Genomic DNA, 21,417 nt, shown 5'->3' with positions numbered 1-21,417 from the left:
CCTGTGGCTTTGCTGCACCTCCACACACCACCACCACCACCACCACCACCACCTGAGGCCCCTGTCAGAATGTAAACCTCCACCCAGCTGTTAGCAGCATCACTCAGCGCTGCTATAACATTAAAGCTGCAGCAGGACCCTGAGAGAGAGGACAGATCCTGGTGCAGCATCAGACACAGAACAAAGATCCAGTTGCTGAACATGTTGTCACTCTGTGAGCAGCTTTGCAGATAGGTTATACTCTCACTTATGATGAGTATGTATGAGGCTCTCACTGTATCATACTAAGGAAAATCCTGGATGTAGTGTGTGATGCCACCTAGTGAGTACAAGGTTCACACCAGATGCCAGGCATAATGGCACTGGAGAATGGAGAATGGTCCAGGCCATACCAATCACATCAATCAGCACAGCCACATCTCATGTTGACACCAGACCAGATAAGACATTTTTCCATCACCAGTATAACCCATATAGGACACTGCAAGATACAATATTACAAAAATAAAAGCATTTCTCAACTTCACTCTACTTGCTAAAAACATGGATGTGTTCATTCATATGTGGAGGTCAGACAGAGCCATGTGAGAGTGTCATGAGGGCTGCTCAGACCGAACATTGCCATCAGGTATTGACTGGTCAGGCTGTTTATTCTGTGGTGAGGGAGGTTTAATGTTATTAAAGTTCTCAGAAATCAACTAACTTACAGAAAAACATCTGAAGCTTTTATTCCCTTGTGCAGCTGCTCACGTATAGTGACTGAGTTTGCTCTTCTTCCACACACTCTCAAAGGCTTCATCAAAAATTATTATTTTATTTTTTCTATATTTCTATCCCTATTATTTAGAAGCTATACATTCTGAGACAAGAGGACAAAAAACAATCATGGGAAAAGTGATAGTCACATTATTTAGCTTTATACTTTTGTGGTGGAAGTGACACACTCACATATGGTGTCCTCAGACTTGAGGTTGGCAGTTGGAGCCTCTTACTGTATTTAGACCCAGTGGCTAAATGCATCGGCATGCTACCGGCCCACAGCGACAATGCTAGCATGCTGTTTATCAGGTATAATTTTCCCGTCACCACACAAGGCTGACTGAATTGTCATTAGTTTTCAGCTTCTAATCATCAATCAGTATTAATTAAAATGAGTTGATCACAATCCAGTGTTACTATTAGATTGTGGAGTAATTGGGATCCAGGTCAATCACAAAATTATTACTGGAAAATGTTTGCATCTACTGTCACTAATGATGATGTCCAACATCAATATGGTGCAGTGCATTCAGAAAGTATTCAGTCCCCTTCATTTTTTTCACATTTTATTATGTTGAAGCCTCAAATATTAAAATCATTTTTTCTTCAATCAACACTCCATAATCACAGAGCCTGAGCAGCTACGGTACACACACACACACACACACACACACACACATATATATATACATGTATGTATATGATTGAATACTGTACATCTGTTTTGGAGATAATAGAGTTTGGAAATAATATGTCCCACACAATGAGTGCTGAAGTTGTGGTGCTTTATTTAAAGCAGTGTCTATGTGAACAGTATTTTACAAAATCACAAATTGAGGCCTATCATGAACTCCTCTCTCCTCTCTACCACACAATTCAAACTCAGCTCAAGAAAATCTCATCTGACACCAAACCAAACCCCAAAGCTCTGACAGTTAACAAACGTCTCTTCAACAAGTTGTGTTAAATTTAGAGAGAAGCCTGGTTAGAGGGAAGTCCACATTGTCTTTGAGAGGAGAACTCTGGTAAGAAAGAACAGCAGGCTCATTAAAATGCAGGTCTTTGATTGAAAAAGGCAGAGACAGTGACAGACAGCTCCAGTGTGAGGCAAGGGAGCTACAGCCCCCCCCCCCCCCAACCCTAACCCCCAACACACACACAGTCATAGTCTCTTATACACATAGAGTTGTAAAGGCAGTTTGTTACATTTGACTTTATTTCAGCATCTGTTGTTATTCTCCGTACTTCATAATCAGTCAAGTATGCACACTACGTTAGTGTTGGTGTGTAGCTCTATTTACATTTCTGTCTATTCACAAAATACAGAACAGCTGTAGGATGTGTACATCTGCTGTTACAAGTGTTTTTTACATATACACGGTCAAACTAACACTGTCTTGCATATGTTATTTATGTAATGTACATGTATGTGCTTTGTCAAGTATCAGGCCATGTCACTAAACCACGTGCATGGTTGCTTGACTATTCCCTTTACTGCAGCTTGTCAAAACAGAAGCCTACAAAAATCAATAAAAGTCATTACCCATTCAGGATTTAAGAAAGGTTGGAATCCTTCAGACAGGTGATCAGGACTCCAGCAGTAAGTAGTCCTCATTCTCACTGGCAGGCAGCATGAGCTGCTGCTCGTAGTACAGACTCTTGGCATAGTTGATTTCTTGAGAGATTTTGATGGCAAGACTCTCACTCTTCACATGGACCTGTGGAGAGGATTGTGACATTAGTTCTTGAACAGACAAACAAACAAACAGACAGACAGACAGACAGACAGACAGACAGACAGACAGACAGACAGACAGACAGACAGACAGACGGTGTTAGGGGTAAAAACAAGTTTCATCAACATGTACAATGTACTCCACACAGTCACTAACATTCCTGATCTAAGAAGTCTATCTGTCATGCAGGTCCTGAAAGACCACAAATTAATACAGGTATAATTTGACATGTCACTTGGCCAGGTCAGGGCAGGGCCATGATCACCTGATTAATCTACAGAATATTTTAGTCTTTTCAGATGATCATAGTCATATATTCTTGCTCTGATGGGCTCAGAGATGTGACAACCAATCAGCGCTCGCACTCTTCATTGACTGTGTCGCGTACAGACGTGATCAGGATTGATGTTTCTGGAGGTTTTCAGGGTTTTCTTAATGAAGGTGCACTTGGAAACATTCATGGTCACTCTGAGGTGAAGGTAGACTGTCTTTTTCCTTCAGTCCCTGGAAAGATGATGAGTGTGTAGGTGAGCAGCATGCAGAGGGTGATGTCACACCCACAGGTGGGATTCATGTGTTGTAATTCTCCTGACTAAAGGGTGAGTCTCTACAAGAACTAGAATCACCTCCTGGTGCTCGTCTGCCTCCTCCACTCAGACTAGCTCCAGATTACATCCCTGTTTATTCAGAGTCATAAAAATATGGACCGTTTTTGTGAAATTTTGTCATAATTGCTGTGAAGTCTTGAGTAATGGCTAAAAAGTGTTTTGTGAGGTCAATGTTACCTTGACCTTTGACCTCCAAAATCTAATCAGTTTGTCCTTGAGTCCAAGTGAATGTTTGTGCCAGAGTTGAAGAAATTCACTCAGTGTGTTATGGAGATATCGGTTCACAAGGCCAAAACCACATTTTGTGAGGTCACCGTGACCTTGACCTTTGACCACCAAAATGTATGTCCAGGTGAATGTCTGTGTCAAATTTGAAGAAGTTCCTTTAAGGTCAACCTGAAAACAACCTGAAAACAAAACGGCCTCCTGCTCTGACTGTCGCTGGCACAGAGGCATAAAAACAGGGATGCCTGCTGCTTCCCGACTGAGCCGCAAAAGAAGTTGGCATTGTGAAACCTTGTGCGTGCGTTGTATAACCTGTGGAAAAGAATAGAAAAGTAAAGTATATCCAGCCATAGAATGAATGTGAAGGACGCATGTAAAGGAAGTAGAAGGAAGTTGAACCAAAAATGGTTTGAAGGGGGTGCGGTTTGTAGAAGGCCTGGTTTGTAGGATTGGCAAGGGTGCAGCCAAACATTGACACAAAAACTATCTGGGGGCATTGACAAGATGGCTGCCAAGTGGTGAGACTTGCCTATAAGGGCTTTGCTAGAAATATTTGAATAACTGAAAAAATCAGAGATGTTGGTCTAGAGACAAGCAGCAGTTGACATTTTATTCGGTACACTGAACTAAAGCTAATGCAGTCTAATCCAACAGGCCAGTAATAAATTCTCCTTCATGAAAGTTCTTCAGTTTGTGTTGAAACTGTTTTGGAGACGTGTTGATTCAATTTGATGGAGGCTGCAGTTTGTTGAATGCTGAGAATTTGATGGGTATTTATTTCTTCTGTAGAACATAACTACAGTGAAACTATCTAAATAATAAACCCTCTCTCTCTTTGCTCTCTGTACACCCCCCCTCTCATTCACTCTCTAGCTTGCTCATGTTCTCAGCTTGTTCACATCATCTCTGTCTTTCAAAAGCAGTGAATCCGACAGCAAAGCCTAACTTTGCTTTTTAATGTTAATAAACAACAAGAAAAGGCTGATTCTCATACCGATGTTAATGCTAGAGTACTTCCTTGTTTTGTGAATGATAAGAGGCTGCAGTGGCTGTGTTTGACCAATCAGTGATGGCCAGCTGTGCAGACTCCACCCCCTGGAAAATGCTGAGGCAGAAATTTAAAAACTTGGACAAATACAACCAGAACTATCTGATGGAGAGAGACCAGTGGAGGGAAGTGAGGAAACATTGAGGCTGTCAGTGAAAGATCAGTCAGATGGGTGTCTCACCATTGGTTTCTGGTGGGAGGGGCCCGGAATGGCCACACCACTGCTGGTGCTCTCAGCCTTCTTGGTGAGCTGCACATACACCTTTCCATGATCCTTAGAGACCAGACAGTGGTAGAGGTCATCATATTTGACCTCTAGGAAGATGGCCTCACGGTCCACATAGTCCCCTGGCTTCAGGAAGTAGACCACTTTGGAGGAAATGAGGACGCAGTAGCTGTCAATGGTTTCCACTGCAATGAAGCTGGTGGGAGAAATGAGAGTTAACACCTCTGTCTGAAGGAACTGCAGGTAATACGGTATTAAACTCAGCCAGTGAAATGAGTGAGACTCACAACTCAGAGTGGATGTTGTCTGTGAGGCGGAAGAGCTGCTCCTGACCGTCAGCTTGTGTGGCAGAGTATCGAGGCAGAAGACCCTGGGGTCCTTTACAGCAACGAGGCTTCCTGACCCGCTGTACACTGAGCCTACACAACGCGACAACAACACACACACTTTACACACAATACACAACACTGCTCAAGCAGGAACCTCACAGACCTGTCAAGCCAAGTTCTGGATGCCATACTTATATCTTAAATTACTTTATCTTAAATAATTATTACTATGTTTTTGTTAATATAATAAGGACACACTTTTGATAAACAGAAACAGAAACACAGAAAAATGTTCATACTGAATGTATCCCTAAATGTTGTTTACAATTCGTTGTCAATGCTAAATTCCATAGCTCAATAACATACATGTATTCAGCAGAAATGTATTTATGTTCTGTGTTGTATGTAGACGTATCTATGGTCTGGAGGCATCATGAAACACAGTCTGTGGCAACTAATCTCACCCCTGGAGAAAATAAAATCTACTTATCTTATTGGCGCTTAAAGCACTCAGTTAATGTTAATAAAAGGTGGTGATCTTAATAAAAAAGTCAAAAGTCACCTAAGACAAGATGTGTTTACTTTATTAATATTTAACTAAAACCACTATCTTTACCTCACCTTAAACCTGCAATAATTCATTTTTTGGCTGCTTGGGGGCAGCAGAAACAAGGTGTGAACAACACAGCCTTTAAGTTGATATAGTGATCTTTTCTTTTCAACAACAGTTTCCACATCCAGCAGTTAGGGAGCATTGTTATTTTTCCTTTTCAACCTGATGAATAAAAGTCCAATATTCAACCTTCTTTTAGCTCTGTACTTTGTCTGTATCATCACCTGGAGGAAATATCTGTCTAACTGTGTGCATCTGTTGTTTTTGGACTTTATTTCACTGCTCATTACTCCACTATATAAAATCTCATTCACAGAACCTTTAAACTTGATTCTCACAGCAGACGCCTTTGTAACATCCAGGTTTGTTATTCCACTTTTATTATCTGTTAAGCTGCAGAAAATTCAGATCTCCATGTTTTCTCTGCAGAGACCTGAAAACTTCTCTGACTCAGAAAGGAAGTGAAGACATTTTTTTAGAAGCTCATGTCACACAGGTAACAGACTTAACCCACCTGTGGTTACTGAGGCTAGCCATGTCCCGGACTGTCTGTGCGGTCTCTGAGGCAAAGTCCAGAGCTCCAGCCACCGGTTTGGTCACAGTTCCGACCAGACCTTTACCTAGGCCTGAGAAGAAGCCACTGACTCCACCCTCTGTCTTCACTCCTTCCACTGTGGAGGTGATGATGCTTGTCATGCCTCCAATGATACCTGGGGGAGTGGGAGTTTATTTAAAAGGACATGCAAAATTGCAGAGATGGTGGCTTCAAGTAGAACAGAAAGACTGGGATCACTAAGGTGTCCAGCTTCTCATGCACAATCTGTGTACACTGATGCCTATGAGATTATACAGTGCAGGGCTGCAGCAATAAAACCGTGGAAACAGTGTACTGGAGCTTTGAAGCATCTGATTAATCCCTGAGCACTGACACAGCACAGCAGTTATTCTTTGTTGCTGGATTGAATTGAACATTGAATCCTACAGAGAATAATTTGATGTATGTTCACTGTACTTAAGATATGTGTGTATTAGATATTATCTGCACTGCCAATATGACTGATCTGCTTTTGTATACTGTATACTGGGCAACAGAGAAATAAACCCTCTGTTGATTTGATACTGTACATAGAAGAGTCCATGCATGTTATTTCCACAATTTACTGGGTTAGTTCAACCAATAGCCAAGGATGCAGATTCAGCAGGGAAGTAGTAATGACAGCTTATTTATGGACATTTTTTTGATTAAGAAATTAAGCAACTGGCTGGGAACAAGTGAAATCAATTTTTAGGTGAACTTGTATGTAGTACAGGTGAACTCCAACCAAGGTGTGGAAACATCTCGAAGATGATCAAGAGAAATGGGAGGAACCTGACCTTGATAGTAGTGCCTGAATACTAATGTCAAAGTGATATTTCAGTTTTTACTTTTTAATAAAATTGCAAAAATATCTAAAGTTCTGTTTTCACTTTGTTATTATGGTGTATTGAGTGTCGATTGATGAGGGAAAATGTGATTTTTGATTTTGGCATAAGGCTGCAACATAACAAAATGTGAAAGAATTGAAGGGGATTAATAATTTAGAACTGAACTATATATGCCACATGTCTTATCTCAGTGCACAAACTGGCAAAATATTTGTCAACACAGGATTTAATAAACATTATTTATCAGCTGCTGTAGATCATGAAAGGACACTGTACGGCTGACGGTGAAATATTTCTCTCACATATTACAAGGATAACATTGTGAATGAGTCAGTTTACATGTCTGTCAGCAAGTCATACACATAATTCTGAATGCATGTCACACTTATCAAAGTATCAATCACAATGTTTGTGCAGTTTATTCGGACATAAACTCACAGTAAAAGTATGAGCTGTCTTTCCTTAAAACAGCAGTTTTTGGTCCTCACCAGGTTCCGTGTAAAATCTATGGCTTTATTAAAATGCAGGGTTCTGATCAAATCGTTGGAACTAACAGCTAATTCTGCACCTTTGTTATGTGTACAGCTGAGGACACTAAACAACTTTTTGTGCACATACATCTTATAAACTTGTCAACATTTGTTTTTCTTATAGGCCTCATTAATTCACATTCTATGTGCTGCTCCTCACTTTTCAACAGTTCAACATGTACAAAAATGTACAGTTTACATTTTGCCATCTTTTTCAAGCTCCCCAAAAATGTCCAGGTGTCCAGGAGGCTTCAAGTGCTAATTTAGAAACTCCCTAAACAATTATTTTGGCCACTAGCTGTAACTGTAATCAGACAAAGAAATGTTTCCAGGTTTTACCATGAGCCAGTCCATGAATCCCTGCTACCAGGTGCTCTCCACTGGTGGCTCCGTGGTATCTGATGTACTCTCGCTCACTCTGGTGTCGGTTATCCATGGTCTTCCCTAACCCGTCGGATAAAGTCCCTGCAAACTGACACACAGAGAACAGGAGGATGTTTACACTACATGGCCTCTTCCACTGTTACAATTTTCACATGCTTTTTACTATTTTTCCCCAAATGTCTGTGACTGAGTGATTGAGCGATAGAGTTGAGTTTGAAGTTAAGCCATTGGTCAGCCGAGTGTTGGACTTTTCCCATTGGACCCCCCTTTAGCAACTTTAAAAAAAAAAAAAGCAACTAGCAACAAATTTTTTGGAAAAAACTTTTGCTTCTTTCCATAGAAGACAGTCGCCACTATTATTATGGTAGTTACCCAGAAGACGGCTATGTACTGTGTGAGAGACAGATAAGAGAGATACTTTCGTCGTTTCTAATTTTCTGTGATCATTTTATATGTAAATACAAAAATCACAGCACAAATAGATGAAGGGCTGAAACCTGCTGACACTATGCAAATACAACACAATGAACATCATCGAAATACATCCTCAATTTTGTACATTGACCATACACGGTCCACAAGTATACTATGTTTTGACCTAGTCTTGTTACAGGTATACGTTCATGTGTAAGTGGGTAGACAGATGCATGCAAAAACTGCATAATATAAAACAACAATGCCACAGCCAAGCAATAAATTAAAAGTCTTTATGATGCACCAGTTTGAACAAAAAAGAATTCTGTAAAATATACTGAACATACACTACAAAAAGCAACCAGACACAAAAAGAGTTAGTTATACAGCTAAGCAGAGATGTACCTTGGCAGCAGAGTTGGACACACCGTGGGTCACATTTCGTATAAGACCACCGACATTGCCATACTTGATGAGCTCAGACACGCCTTCAGTGACATCATTGAGGAGGCCCATTGGATTTCCAAGGAAGTCCACGGAGCCCAGGATCTGAGCAGCTTGGCTGATCAGCTCCTTCATACAGAAACACCACACAGATAATGATCCGCCAGGCTACTACATTACATGACACACCGACGTATCTGCAAAAATATTCAGACTCTACAATTGAAAAATAAGGACATGGAGATTTTTATTCGTACAATTTAATATAATACTATTTTAATTGCACCCACAGCTTCCTCTGTTTCCTCAGGATGCATGAAGCAGCAGGCCACAATGTAAAAAAACAAACAGGGAATAAAGACTGGGCCCATCTATGGCCAAACATGTTAACAGATATGAGCATAATCATTAAATATCGGTAGGAAAAGAAAAACAAACAAAAAGAATTTTTGCGTTTTTCTTTTTTTCTACATTGTAGAATAATGCTGAAGGCATCAAAATGATGAAATATGTTTAAAAAGACTGAAACGGTCTTAAAAAATAAATAAACAGTAATTGTGGCATGTGCAAAAGTTTGAGCACCCTACTAAGTCTGTACTTAAAAACTCCTCCTTTGGCAAATATCACAGCTTAATGAAGAATTGTTTGATTCTTAAAGCTGAACAGTAACAGAACAGTCATTACAAAGAGTTATGCAACAAATTGTATTAGCGATATAAAGTAATTGCATTTTCTTCCTTCTGATCAACCATGCAGGTTCTCTGGAAAAAGGACCAAAATTTAATGTTTTCAACTCTTTTCTAAGTTTGGACTGTGACGGTCAGTTAAAAAAATAAGTTCAAAACAGCACTCCCAGTCATGCTTAATATATATGTGTGTTCCTCTGACCTCTCTGAAGTGCTTGAGGATGTCATTGATGATGATCTCCTGGGTCTCGTAGGGGTGCACTCTAGTGAACGGGTACATGTTGATGACAGCGTCTTCAAAGCGAACCAGAGGAAAGCCCAGGGTGCCTTTCAGAGCCTATAGCAAAAGAAAATAAGATAAAATGAAAAAAATAAATAAATAAATAAAATTGCCATATGAAGAACACGTCATATGAAAGCAGAGCAGCTGTCGGAAAATGTAGTAACAGATTGAAATCATTTTCCATGATCCATAGATGCACAAAACTGGAACTTTACAATGTTCACTTAATTTAAGGCTGATTTTTAAGTAAGTGACACTTGCTAGTACTTGCAAATGGTCAGGGCTGAACCAATCTACGTCTTGATTAATTCAGATTTATTTGTGTCTTTATATCTTTACTTTCTAAAAAGGTAAAAATTACCAGTTTGACCTGTCACTGACTCCAATAGTCATGTTGAGACTCAAATGACTTCAAGACCTTTACTAGGTTTTAAATACTGCTGAATCTTCTAATCCGATCCCGCAGGCTTTATCCTATATCGTCACATATCAGCATAATCAGTTTTGATTTTTTTATTCTTGTCAATTCTTTTCACACTTAAAATATCTTTGTCCATGATGATAATAGATTGATGGTCTTATGTGCTTTTTATGTATTTTTCTCAGCATAAGAGTTTGCAACCACATCTCATTGATAACTTTTGACAAGTTTTAAATGATTAAAGTTTATTTCCAGAAATTTTAAACTCTTTAAAAATACTCTGCTTTGATTAATATTTTGTTTAACATGGTTTTCCCACATAAAAAGTGAAATAAAAAAATGGAAAGCTGGGTCTGAAGCTCATCTACTCTTACTTCCTGATTGAGAAATCTGGATCAGGCCTTATGCGCAGCCCACCACCTGCTTGCTCCAGGTTGACAGGTGAAAGAGCAGAGAGTATCAAGGTGATTAGAGGAAGAAACATCAGAGAGACTCAGCCTCATGTTTGAGCCTCGCAGGAACACACTTCCTGCAATGCATAAGTGGGGTGGCTACCATTGCTCAGCTGCTGCGTTGCTTTACATGAATAAAATAGGTGAGAGGCCAAAACTCTGGATCATGTCACATAGCTCCGAGGTGTGAGGCACGAGACGTGCATGTCCCTCATGTCTCATGCAGCCAGTGTGTCCGCTCTAACCCGTTAACATGTGCACCGAAATGAAAACTAAGACGTTCCGCAGCCGCAAAGCACATGCATCCAGTGAGTTCCTGCCCTCAGTCAGACCCAGACTCAGATGAGGAGTCTGTTGAGACCAGAATCAGAGAGTAGCAGACGTATCAGAACAGTTAGTGTAGTTAGCATCTTTTATTGGTTTACTGTTTGTTAGCTTGTAATTGGCAGTGGCTGATACAGTGTTAGTGGTTGTGCTAATGCTAACTCTCTCTCTCTCTCTGTGTACTCACAAGGTTTCATGTTTATTTAGCCCCGCCCCCGCGTCCCCACAAGTTGACAGGATTGGTTCATTAGGTGTGTGACATATGAAACCCAGCCTGTCTGAATCTGTTTGTCTGTTTCGAGACTGTCACTGGTTCACTGCATTTCAAGGTGGAAACATTCAGTCATGGTGTTGATGATTATTTCATTCATGATGTGTCTTGTAATATATAAAACCAACATGTTAACAAGGTTAAAAACATGATTTTCATCGAGAAGGGGTCTTTAAATGATTTCATTGAGTCTGACTAAAGGAAGAAGAGTCATTTTAAAAATAAAGATGTAAAAAATGACCATGTTAGTTTACCTTGAGATCAGGAGGGAGCTTGTGAGAGGTAAAGACACTCAGCTTGACCTGAGGGAGGCTAATCTTCAGGTTTTCAAAGTAGTAACGTTTGGGAGAACTTGCATCCTCGTTGGGCTTCTCATGGAGGTTTTCATCCAACTTCTCCAGCTCTGCATTCAAATATGATTTATATTTTTACTTTAAAGAAAATCTGACCTGCTTATAAATATTAACATATATTTACAATGACATTCAAATAACAATCTACCAGCTTCTGTCTGTCCATATCCAAAGAAGCTGAGCAGCTTGAGCAGGAGTTTCTCCTCAATGATCACAGTGAAGCGTCGGGCTGTCACCATGAGATGCTGTGAACACATCAAGGTGACATCATTAATCACAAGATTCTAGTATCACTCTAACGCATCAGAAAAGTTTCTTTTGTGATGTGCACAAGAAACCAGGAATTATTCAAAAAGAAAGACAACTATAACTAGACCTGTATAAATGGGTTCCAAGCCCCCTTAGCCATTTGTGCGCGGCCGCCCATCAAGGCAACGCAAGTTGGACCTGTTTCAGGAGCCCCCTAGTGGACGATTTGTGCCAAATTTTGTAGAGACCCCTCAGAGTGATATAAACTACTGTCCTAAGTATGTTTTGCATATTCCACGATTTTGAAAAAAATAAAAATTCTAGGAGGAAATAGGATATTCATTTACTTTCAGCAAACACATGCATGTAAGGTTTTTGAATGTGTGATGGACTGTGATGTGAGAGTTCCAGTCTAAAATACTTCTTCTGGTTACCAGACATGTCATTTTTGGTGTCCGGGGTGTGTGCACCATTCTTTATGCTGCAGTAACACTTTTACCAATGGGGGAAAAAAAAATCTGAATAATAATAGGCTTCCTAGCACCACTGATACTGGGAGCTACATTGCTTTGTATGCGTGGCTCCCAGACCAATTGCGCTTGGACCCCCCATTATTCTTTGGGGCATAGTGATTGAATGTAACAAGGCAGTGATTCAGCGTGAGACGCTCACACTCACTCACTCACCTTGAAGAGATCAGTGAGGATGAGGTTGCTGGGAACCTTGACAGAGTTGATCTGTAAGGCCGGACCACTGTCATTGATACTGCTGTCACTGGAACTGGGACTGACACACAACATCACAGGCTGGGTGGTGCCCAGCAGCTGGTTGTCCACCTGATAACCATAACATGACAAAAGTATTTATACAACACTCTCCACTAAAACTCTCCACTACAATACTCTCCAGTATTGATCAGACTGTATTCACAGGAAGCTTCTGGATCAAACCAGCACAATGTACATGCAGCAATGTGGTATCAGATGTAATTTTGTCTGATTGAAGAGCCATACAGTAACTAGGTGTTACATGTCGACTAATCAGTTGATCAACATCAAATGTTTCCTGCTGAATGGGATTGTGGGGGTCCTGCTGATGAGTTAGTGGTCTGGATCTGCATTTCCATAGCTGTTGACCTCTGGGACAGGGCAGAACCACTTGGAGTAATGAGTGTGGTCCAGAGCAGCTTGCCACATAAGACAACCATAATGTCTTTTGGTTCTTTTTACTTTTTTGAAGTTTTAAGTTTTTTAAATTACGGCCTGTCTGTCTGCCCTGTATACTTTTGTACAGACAAAAATATAAAACATGAACTTGAATATATGAATGTTCTCATAGCTGTGGTCAGCTCACCTGGATGTTCTGAATGCTGAGCTCCAACACCTCGTTGGCAGCAGTGCGAATGAAGTGGACATCTATACCAGACAATGTAGTGAACACAAGCTCCTCAGGAACCTTGTTGACCAATGAAACACCTAGGCCTTCATCCAAGTTCACCAACACCTGGAAATGAACACATATTAGGCAGCAAGTGTACATTTGGTCCTGGAAGTTGATGTGTTGGAAGCAGCATAATGGGCAGTGTAAGGATCTGAGTGACTTTGACAAGGGCCACATTGTGATGGCTAGATGACGGTCAGAGCATCTCCAAAACTGTAGGTCTTGTTGAGTGTTCCTGGTCTGCAGTGGTTAGTAGCTACCAGAAGTGGTCTAAGGAAGGACAACTGGTGAACCAGTGACAGGGTCATGGGTGCCCAAAGCTCACTGATGTGCATGGGGAGTGAAGGATAGTCTGTGTTGTCTGATCCCACAGAAGAGCTACTGTATCACAAACTGATGAAAAAGTTAAATCTGGTTCTGACAGAAAGGTGTCACAACACAGTGCATCACAGCTACCTCTGTGGTCTGCTGACCACCGCTGAAAGTGCCTTCAATGGGCACGTCAGAACTTGTTGGCCTGGTCTGATGGATCACGTTTTCTTTTACATCATGTGGACGGCCGGGTGCATGTGTGTTGCTTAGCTGGGAATGAGATATCACCAGGATGCAGTATGGGAAAAAGGCAAGCCTGCAGGGACAGTGTGATGCTTTGAGCGATGTTCTGCTGGGAAACCTTGGGTCCTGCCATTCATGTGGATGTTACTCTGACATGTAGCACCTACCTAAACATTGCTGCACACCAAGTAGACTCCTTAATGGAAACAGTATTCCCTAATGGCAGTGAATGCTCCTGCCACAATAAAACAATGCTTCAGGAATGGTCGGTTTGAGGAACATGAGTTCAAGGTGTTGACTTGGCCTCCAAATTCCCCAGATCTCAATCCAATTGAGCATTTGTGGGATGTGCTGGACAAACAAGTCTGATAGATGGAGGCCCCACCTTGCAACTTACAGGACTTAAAGGATCTGCTGATAACGTACTGGTGCCAGATACCAGAGCACAGCAGAATATTGCCAACCTATACTCAGTAGAACTTCTAAATCCTTAAACTGTATTAATTGTTGATTTGGTAGGTTCAGGTTACTTTATTTGTACCCATAGTAAATTCTGTTTGCAATAAAAAAGTCATCAGTCCCACACATACACAAAGCACAGGCAACACCACATTCAAAGGGTAAACAAAAATAAACACAAAAATAAGTCAAAACATTGCTCCAATGCAGTACCACTCCACTTCAACTTATTAATGTGAGTGATGGCTGCTGGAACAAAGCTCCCTCTATACTGCTTTGTTGTGCCCTTTGGGACTATGAACCTTCATCCAGAAGGAAGAAGCTGAAATTCACGTTTCAAAGGGTGTGAGTCTTCATTTAACAACATTCTGAGGCTGCACCAATATTGGCTATCCTTTTACTGTTTCAGGATGGTCCCCCCAAGGAACTTTAATTAATTTGAAAGTTACTGTTTACTATTAATATTTTTAATATCAATATTTTATAAATTCCTGATTACAATCATTGATAAACTGCCAATGCCCCAACACAGTGACTGTAAAACCAAATGAGCTTCAGCAAATGATTTCAGACAGATATTTTGTTTTTAAATATAACAAATAAAATAAGGAATAAATATGATTAAACATATATTCAAAATAAAGAACAACAGAACAAGAACAGAGCAGTGGGGATTCATGAATGTGTAGTATGGTTACTATGAGATTTTTTCCAGGCATGAACATCAGTGGTGCATGTAAAATGGTGCCATGAAATCATTTCAAAGTTAACCATACCTCCAGCTCCTGCTCAGGCTCTCTCTTCTTCACATCCTCCTTGCTCCTATCGTGTTCTGTGCTGGGTGAGCTGCGGATCATTCTCCTCTGATTGAAGTCACTGATCTGAAACAAGGGCAAGCCAAGCAAATGTCTGTGAGCAGAAATGATGAGGTTCATCATCACTCACTGACTGACTCTAGCATGAAGAAAAAACAGAAGCATGATGAACCTTTGGCTCTCAAGGTGGACACATTGGCCTCAGAGTTTGCCCAAATTAAGGCCCTTATTCTTAATTTACAGTCTGGTGGTCCTCTTACTGCTGCTGCCATTATGGTTCCAGAGCCACCACTCCAGACCTACGATGATAGGGATATATCATAGCCCTTCAAGAGCCAGACACTCTTCTTTTCAACAGAGGCACCACCAGCGGGCCCCTCCACAGCATGTGTTTCGTGCACCAAGGGATAGGGCACCCAAACAGGGGGACCCCACCAACCGACCTCCCAGGCCACCCAAAGGTCATTGAGGTCGGGCCTGACTTCCAGGCCAGTCCTGAATTCAGACGCTTGGGTGTTGTCTACCCTTTCCAAAGGGTGCACCATCCACTTCAGGCGTGGGCCTCCAAGGTCAACAGGGTCAGAATGACTTTTGTCAACGACCCTTGTCTTCCTGCCGCCCTCTTCCGTGGGCCTTGCCTCACAAGTCTCAGGGCAATGCATTTGCCAGGGGTGCAGAACCAGGCTGCAGACATGCTTTCCCGCGGGAAGCCCCCTCTGGGCGAGTGGCGATTGAACCCAATAGTCATTCAGATGAAATGGGAGAGGCACGACAGAGCAGTTGACCTGTATGTTCTAAGTTGGGGTCATTAAGTGCCCATCTGGCTCAAATGAAGAGTATAAAGAATAAAGAGAATAAAGACCCTCATCTTAGTTCTTTACATACAAGTACGACCTAATGGGAGTGTATCCTGAATGCTCACCACAAAATGGTACACTCATGACAGAACAAAAATAAAATATACATTAAAAAGAATTATGAGCCTCATAGGGAGAGAGTATCTTTGTTAAGCATGGAGTAAGTAGAGCTCAACTGTTTTCCCTGTGAATAACTGCCTAAATTAAATGGCTTTTAACATTCTCTAAGTGTATGGAAATGAAAAGAAGCCATTGGTTACCTGAAAGGCAAGTAACATATGTTGGTATTAGTGGTGAAAAATTATTATTCCCTTTTAGTTTTACTGGGTTTTGTTCTCACCTGCAGGACACGAGTGGGTCCGTCTGGCAGCACCTGGACTGACAGTACCCCAGAACCAGGTCTCATCTTCTGATTGATGAACTGCTGCTCAGGGCCAGGCTGCAGCAGCCCTGAGTCTGGTCCCAGCACCACCTCTGCTCCATCATACAGGCCTGCCACACCACCCTTCACCTTAAGGGGTACAAGTCATACATTGAAAATAAAACTGAAGAAAATTATTGTGGAGAAAATCATGAAACTGTGACAGAACATATATGATTGTGAACTGCACCAACAGTAAAATCTCAGAACAAAAAGTTCCACAGAGGAGTTCCTGAAACAGAATAATGACATTTTTCAATTTCCTCATTAAAGACATAGAGTTGCATCAGAAACTATTCAGATCCCTTCACCTTCCACACTTTTATTGTTGATAAAACTGCCATTTTTAACCATCAATCTACACTCTATCACCATGCTTTGCTGTAGGGATGATATTGACAAGGTGTTGAGTAGTGCCTGGTGTTCACTAGGCATAGTATATGGAGTTCTGCCCAAAGAGTAAAATTTCTGGTCACATTAGACCAGAGAATCTTCTTTCCTCATGCTCTCAGAGTCCTTTAAATGCTGTTTGGCAGGCTGTTATATGCCTTTTATTCACAGTGGCATGGTCATTCTTCCTGCAGGTTCTCCATTTCTGCAGAGGACTTCTGAAGCTCTGTTAGAGTGGCTATTGGATTCTTGGTCTTTTCCCTGACCAAGGCCCTTCTGGCCTGGTTACTCAGTATGGCTGGACAGCCAATTCTAGGAAGAGTCCTGGTGGTTCCAAACTTCTTCCATTTCACAATTATTGAGGCCACCATTGTCCTGGGCTTTAGAAAAGGTTTTTTTATACCCTCAACCTGATCTATGCCTCACCTCAGTTCTATTTCATCCTTCCTGACTGCCAGACGTGGTGTTTTAAGCACTGGATTTTCCGTCTCATGTATGCGCAGGTCGAGTATTTAATATCAACAAAGTCACCTTTGACCCCAGATGACCCGAGAGAGGGTCTATCTTCCGGTGTCATCAGGGGATCAGTTCCTTTTCATCTTCTTTCATCCTTCTGTATAATAATCTTTTAGTTGCGTTTTGTGGAAATTGAGCGGGAGCGCTTTCACTCCAGCTGATTTTTTTTTGCGTTTTCTTAGTCGCACAGCCTAGTATTTATTGTGGCTGTTGAATTTTGTTTGAGAAGGCAGTGCTCTCGCTGCCATTCCCAGCGTGTGATTAGCTGTGGTAGTTTGGTTTTACAGTTAAGGGCAATAAGGTTCTTGGCTACTAATCAAAAAAAAAGTAATAAGATAAGCACAACGCTGGGCCTTGTGTTTTGGTTGTTTGAATCTGTTTGTAAGCAACCTAAGGTTGGTGACGGCAGTGCTCTCACTCCCCGTTCCCATAACGAGGTAGGTTGTACCTTGTTTCTGCTCAGACCACAGTCAGACAGCGTGTCAGCTGGGTCTGACTTAGTGGCATTGGCTACTAATGGTAACTTTTACTGGCTTAGGTGGTGCTTTCACCTCCGCTCCAATGTGTACATACAGTATCTTCTACTCGTGTATCCGCGAGTTACCACCATGTTGACACCCCATTATTGTGGTGCTTGCATGGCCCCTCTTCAACCAGAGGATGGCCACAATCGTTGCCCCTCTTGTCTCAGCCTCGAGCACTTGAGGGAGGGCCTCTCAGAGCACCCTTGCATGAATTGCAGCTTCATGCCCCGGGCGTTACAGACCACCAGGCTGGCGGAGGTGGAGCAGTCGCTTGGTGAGGAGAGTCTCCCCTCTAAAGAACAGTTGGCTCCAGCTCAACCTACCTGTCTCAGGCGTAAACAGGTTGAGGTGGCCTTTGCTGCCTCCACCAGGAAGAGGGCTAAGACTGAGAAGGGTAAGCTCTAGTGTTCTGACAGAGGATGCAGAAAACACCTGCTCCTCCCTTGCCTAAAATGTTCCCTGAGGAAGATGTTGTTGCAGTAGCGGCCTCGGCCACCCTCTTCCACGATGATGATGAGGAGGGTGCATCCCAAGTTTCGGAGCCGGGCTCTCGCTCCACAGCTCCATGGATGACACTGGCATAGGCTCTATAAGGGCTACTGTCCACATGGCCCTAGCTCATCTGCAGCTGGACATGCCATCTGAACTGGTGCCTGTTAGCGCCTTTTTTCGACACAGGCCAACCACTACTGCCTTTACTGTTCCCCCCTCAGAGGAGCATTTGAGGGAGCTGCATGCATGCTGGGAGGACACTAGAAGGCACTCCCATCTTACTTTGGACAGCAGATCCTTGGCTGCTATGCAAGATGAAGCAAAATTTGGCCTAGATCGCATGCCAGCAATTAAGTCTGCCACTGCATCCCTCATAGTGCCCCCTGATGAGGCTCTGAGACCAGATGTCAGGTGTCCTCGACCCCAGTGCCAGGTCACTGATGATCTGTTGTGCAGGGGTTATGATGCAGCAGCTCGCATGGGACGGATTTGCAACTCTCTCTCTCACCTCATGCTCGCCCTTTCAGCTTCCCTGCAGGAAGCGGGGATGGACGCTTCTATTACTAGCCTTAGTGCTGCTTCATTGCAGGCTTTCGCCTTCATGTCCAGGGAGCTTGGACACCTAATGTCCACCTTGGTGCAGACTCGCAGCCAGGTCTGGCTCACGCAGTCACCACTGACAGAGACACACAGGAGGACCCTCTGCAGTGTCCCGGTGAAACCAGGGGAACTGTTTAACTCAGCAGCTGTAGAGGCACATACCGTCCAGGCTGGAAGGACTAGACGGCAGCTCTCGAGTCTCCAAAGAACTGTGCCCCCTCCTGGCAGACTGAGGGGTGCTGCAACTGCCCCCTGAGGTCTCTCCCTACCAGTGCCCTCACCTTGCACCAGGGGTTACCATGGGCCCCAGCGCCCTGTTGCCAAGAGACCAGTGCATGAGTATCGTGACCCACCTCGCTTGTCCTCCCGACCCCAGGACCTCCAGAGTTCATGGGGCCAGGGATTGATCCCTGGGGGCTGGTCGTCGGTTATCTTTCCCAGCCGCAGTTCAGATGCTGGGCTGCTCACACTTCCGACTCCTGGCTAATTTCCACTGTGGCCCACGGTACATACGTCACTATGAGGGCCTGTCCATCTACTCAGCATGTGGATGACATTCTGCGGCTCCGTGCTTTCTTCCAAAAGGGCGAGGCTTTGCCATATGTCCGGTTGGGCTTACTGTCTCTCCGCCCTCTGCAAAGATGGCTGAATAGCTTCCACTTGGATGCCAAGTGGCACAAATACTGGAGGCGGAGAGTATCTACGTGGTGCCTCCTCGCTCCGGCCCCATGGAAGCCTTGTATGGAGAGGGGCATCCCCATGGGTTCGAACCACCAGGGGGGTACCAAATCAGCACGGTTGCTGCAGGTATCACAGGACCTGCTGACATAGGCGGCCCCGCAGCTGGCCAGCTTGCGGGCGATGTATTTGCTGGGGCAGAGGAACCAGGCTGCAGATTTCCTCTCCCATCATAAGCTCCAACTGGGGGAATGGCGACTCAATCCAGAGGTGGTGCACACCACCTGGGGTCTTTTCGGCAGGACCGAAGTGGATCTCTTCACCTCCGAGGCATCAACCCACTGCCCCCCTGGTTCTCCTTGATGAAGAAGACCAGTCCTCTGGGTCAGGTTGCGCTGGCGCACGCCTAGCCGAGAAGCCTACTTTATGCCTTTCCACCAGTTCCTCTGATATTGCCCATACTTCAGAGAGTGCACCAAGAGGGCCACAGACTTCTACTGGTGGCCCCCTTCTGGCCAGCAAAGACGTGGTTCCCCCTGCTGTGCAGGCCCTGCCACAGCTCACCGTGGCACCTCCCCGACAGGATGGATCTCCTATCCCAGTTAGGGGGTCAGATTTGGCTGCCTCCAACTGTGTCTTTGGCCCCTGGAGGGCCTGAGCCGCTACTGAACACTTGCATTGAGGCAGTCAGAAAGACTATTGATAGCGCCAGAGCACCTTCCACCCGTTTACAATATGATAACAGGTGGAAACTCTTTTCACGTTGGTGTGTAGGTCGGGGCGAGGACCCAGTGCATTGCACCGTACTTATCATTTTGGAGTTTCTTCAGTCTCTCCTAGATGAGGGCCGTTCTCCTTCTACATTGAGAGTATATGTAGCTGCTATTTCATGCTGGCACGCTCAGGTCGACAATACTACAGTGGGGAACCACAGTCTAGTGTCCCTTTTCTTAAGATGGGCTTGGAGGGTGTGTCCCTCAAGTGCTGCAAGAGCTATAGTCTGGGACCTGCCCCTGGTGTTGGATGCTCTATGCTCGTCTCCTTTTGAGCCCTTGACATGGGCGGAGCTGAAGTGGGTGTCCATTAAGGCGGCGTTCCTCCTTGCCGTTTCCTCAGCCAAGCACGTCAGTGACCTGCAGCTCTGTCAGTGAGTGAATCATGAGGTGGAACCCAGATGGCTCGGGTGTCACTTTGTGGCCTAATACAGCATTTCTCCCTAAGGTGCTGTCACGCTAACACCTCAACAAGCCTATTCAGTTGCCACAGTTTGATCCCCCATCAGGGGAAGTGGAGAAGTTGAAGTTGCTATGCCCAGTAAGGGTCCTTAGAGCCTATATTTGGCGCTACTGCAAGTGTATGTCAGATAAGGTTTGGTAGGAACTGATCCCCTGATGACACTGGAAGATGTAACCTCTCTCGGGTCATCTGGGGACACAGGTGACTTTGTTGATATTAAATTCTCGACCTGCGAATACACAAGATCCAGTGCTTAAAGCACCACCTCTGGCAGTCATCCAGGATTTATAGAACCGCAGTTACATTCGTAACTCTCGTTTTATCACCTCTTGGTTTTTGTCTTGACATGCAATGTAAATTGTGGGAACTTATAGGTATGAGTGTAAACTTTGTCCAATCAGTTCAATTTGCCACAGGTGTACTCCAATCAAGTTCTAGACTCAAGGATAATTAAGGCAAACATGATGCACCTGACCATAATTTCTGTGCTATAGCCAAGGGTCTGAATACTTTTGTAAATGAAAGATTTCAGTTTTTAATTTTTCATGAATGTGCAAAAATTTTTTTAAATATGTTTTCAGTTTGTCATTGTGAATAAGAAAATGCAGACTACTCACTTAAAATAAAAATTTAATGTGCAAAAAAGTGTGAAAA

At 43.2% G+C, this 21,417-nt stretch overlaps 1 protein-coding gene across 1 annotated transcript in view; it reads right to left on the bottom strand.

The window, feature by feature from the left end:
- Positions 1-1,530: 1,530 nt before the first annotated feature.
- Positions 1,531-21,417, bottom strand: part of vps13d (vacuolar protein sorting 13 homolog D) — a 90,505-nt gene continuing 70,618 nt past the window's right edge. Inside the window, exons 57-69 of the mRNA XM_022741902.1 lie at positions 16,247-16,417; positions 15,011-15,115; positions 13,134-13,283; positions 12,467-12,616; positions 11,680-11,776; positions 11,433-11,581; positions 9,630-9,764; positions 8,703-8,870; positions 7,839-7,971; positions 6,059-6,254; positions 4,890-5,021; positions 4,558-4,798; positions 1,531-2,477 (exon numbers count right to left, since the gene is read on the bottom strand). Of these exons, the coding sequence (XP_022597623.1) occupies positions 2,346-2,477; positions 4,558-4,798; positions 4,890-5,021; positions 6,059-6,254; positions 7,839-7,971; positions 8,703-8,870; positions 9,630-9,764; positions 11,433-11,581; positions 11,680-11,776; positions 12,467-12,616; positions 13,134-13,283; positions 15,011-15,115; positions 16,247-16,417 (1,959 nt within the window). The 3' untranslated portion in view covers positions 1,531-2,345. The remainder of the gene's footprint in view (positions 2,478-4,557; positions 4,799-4,889; positions 5,022-6,058; positions 6,255-7,838; positions 7,972-8,702; positions 8,871-9,629; positions 9,765-11,432; positions 11,582-11,679; positions 11,777-12,466; positions 12,617-13,133; positions 13,284-15,010; positions 15,116-16,246; positions 16,418-21,417) is intronic.

Source organism: Seriola dumerili, unplaced genomic scaffold (genome assembly GCF_002260705.1).
Source record: "Seriola dumerili isolate Sdu_G_001 unplaced genomic scaffold, Sdu_1.0 BDQW01000056.1, whole genome shotgun sequence".
NCBI lineage: Eukaryota > Metazoa > Chordata > Actinopteri > Carangiformes > Carangidae > Seriola > Seriola dumerili.
Note: the sequence above shows the minus strand (reverse complement) of the source record. Positions and strands in the feature narration are given on the sequence as shown.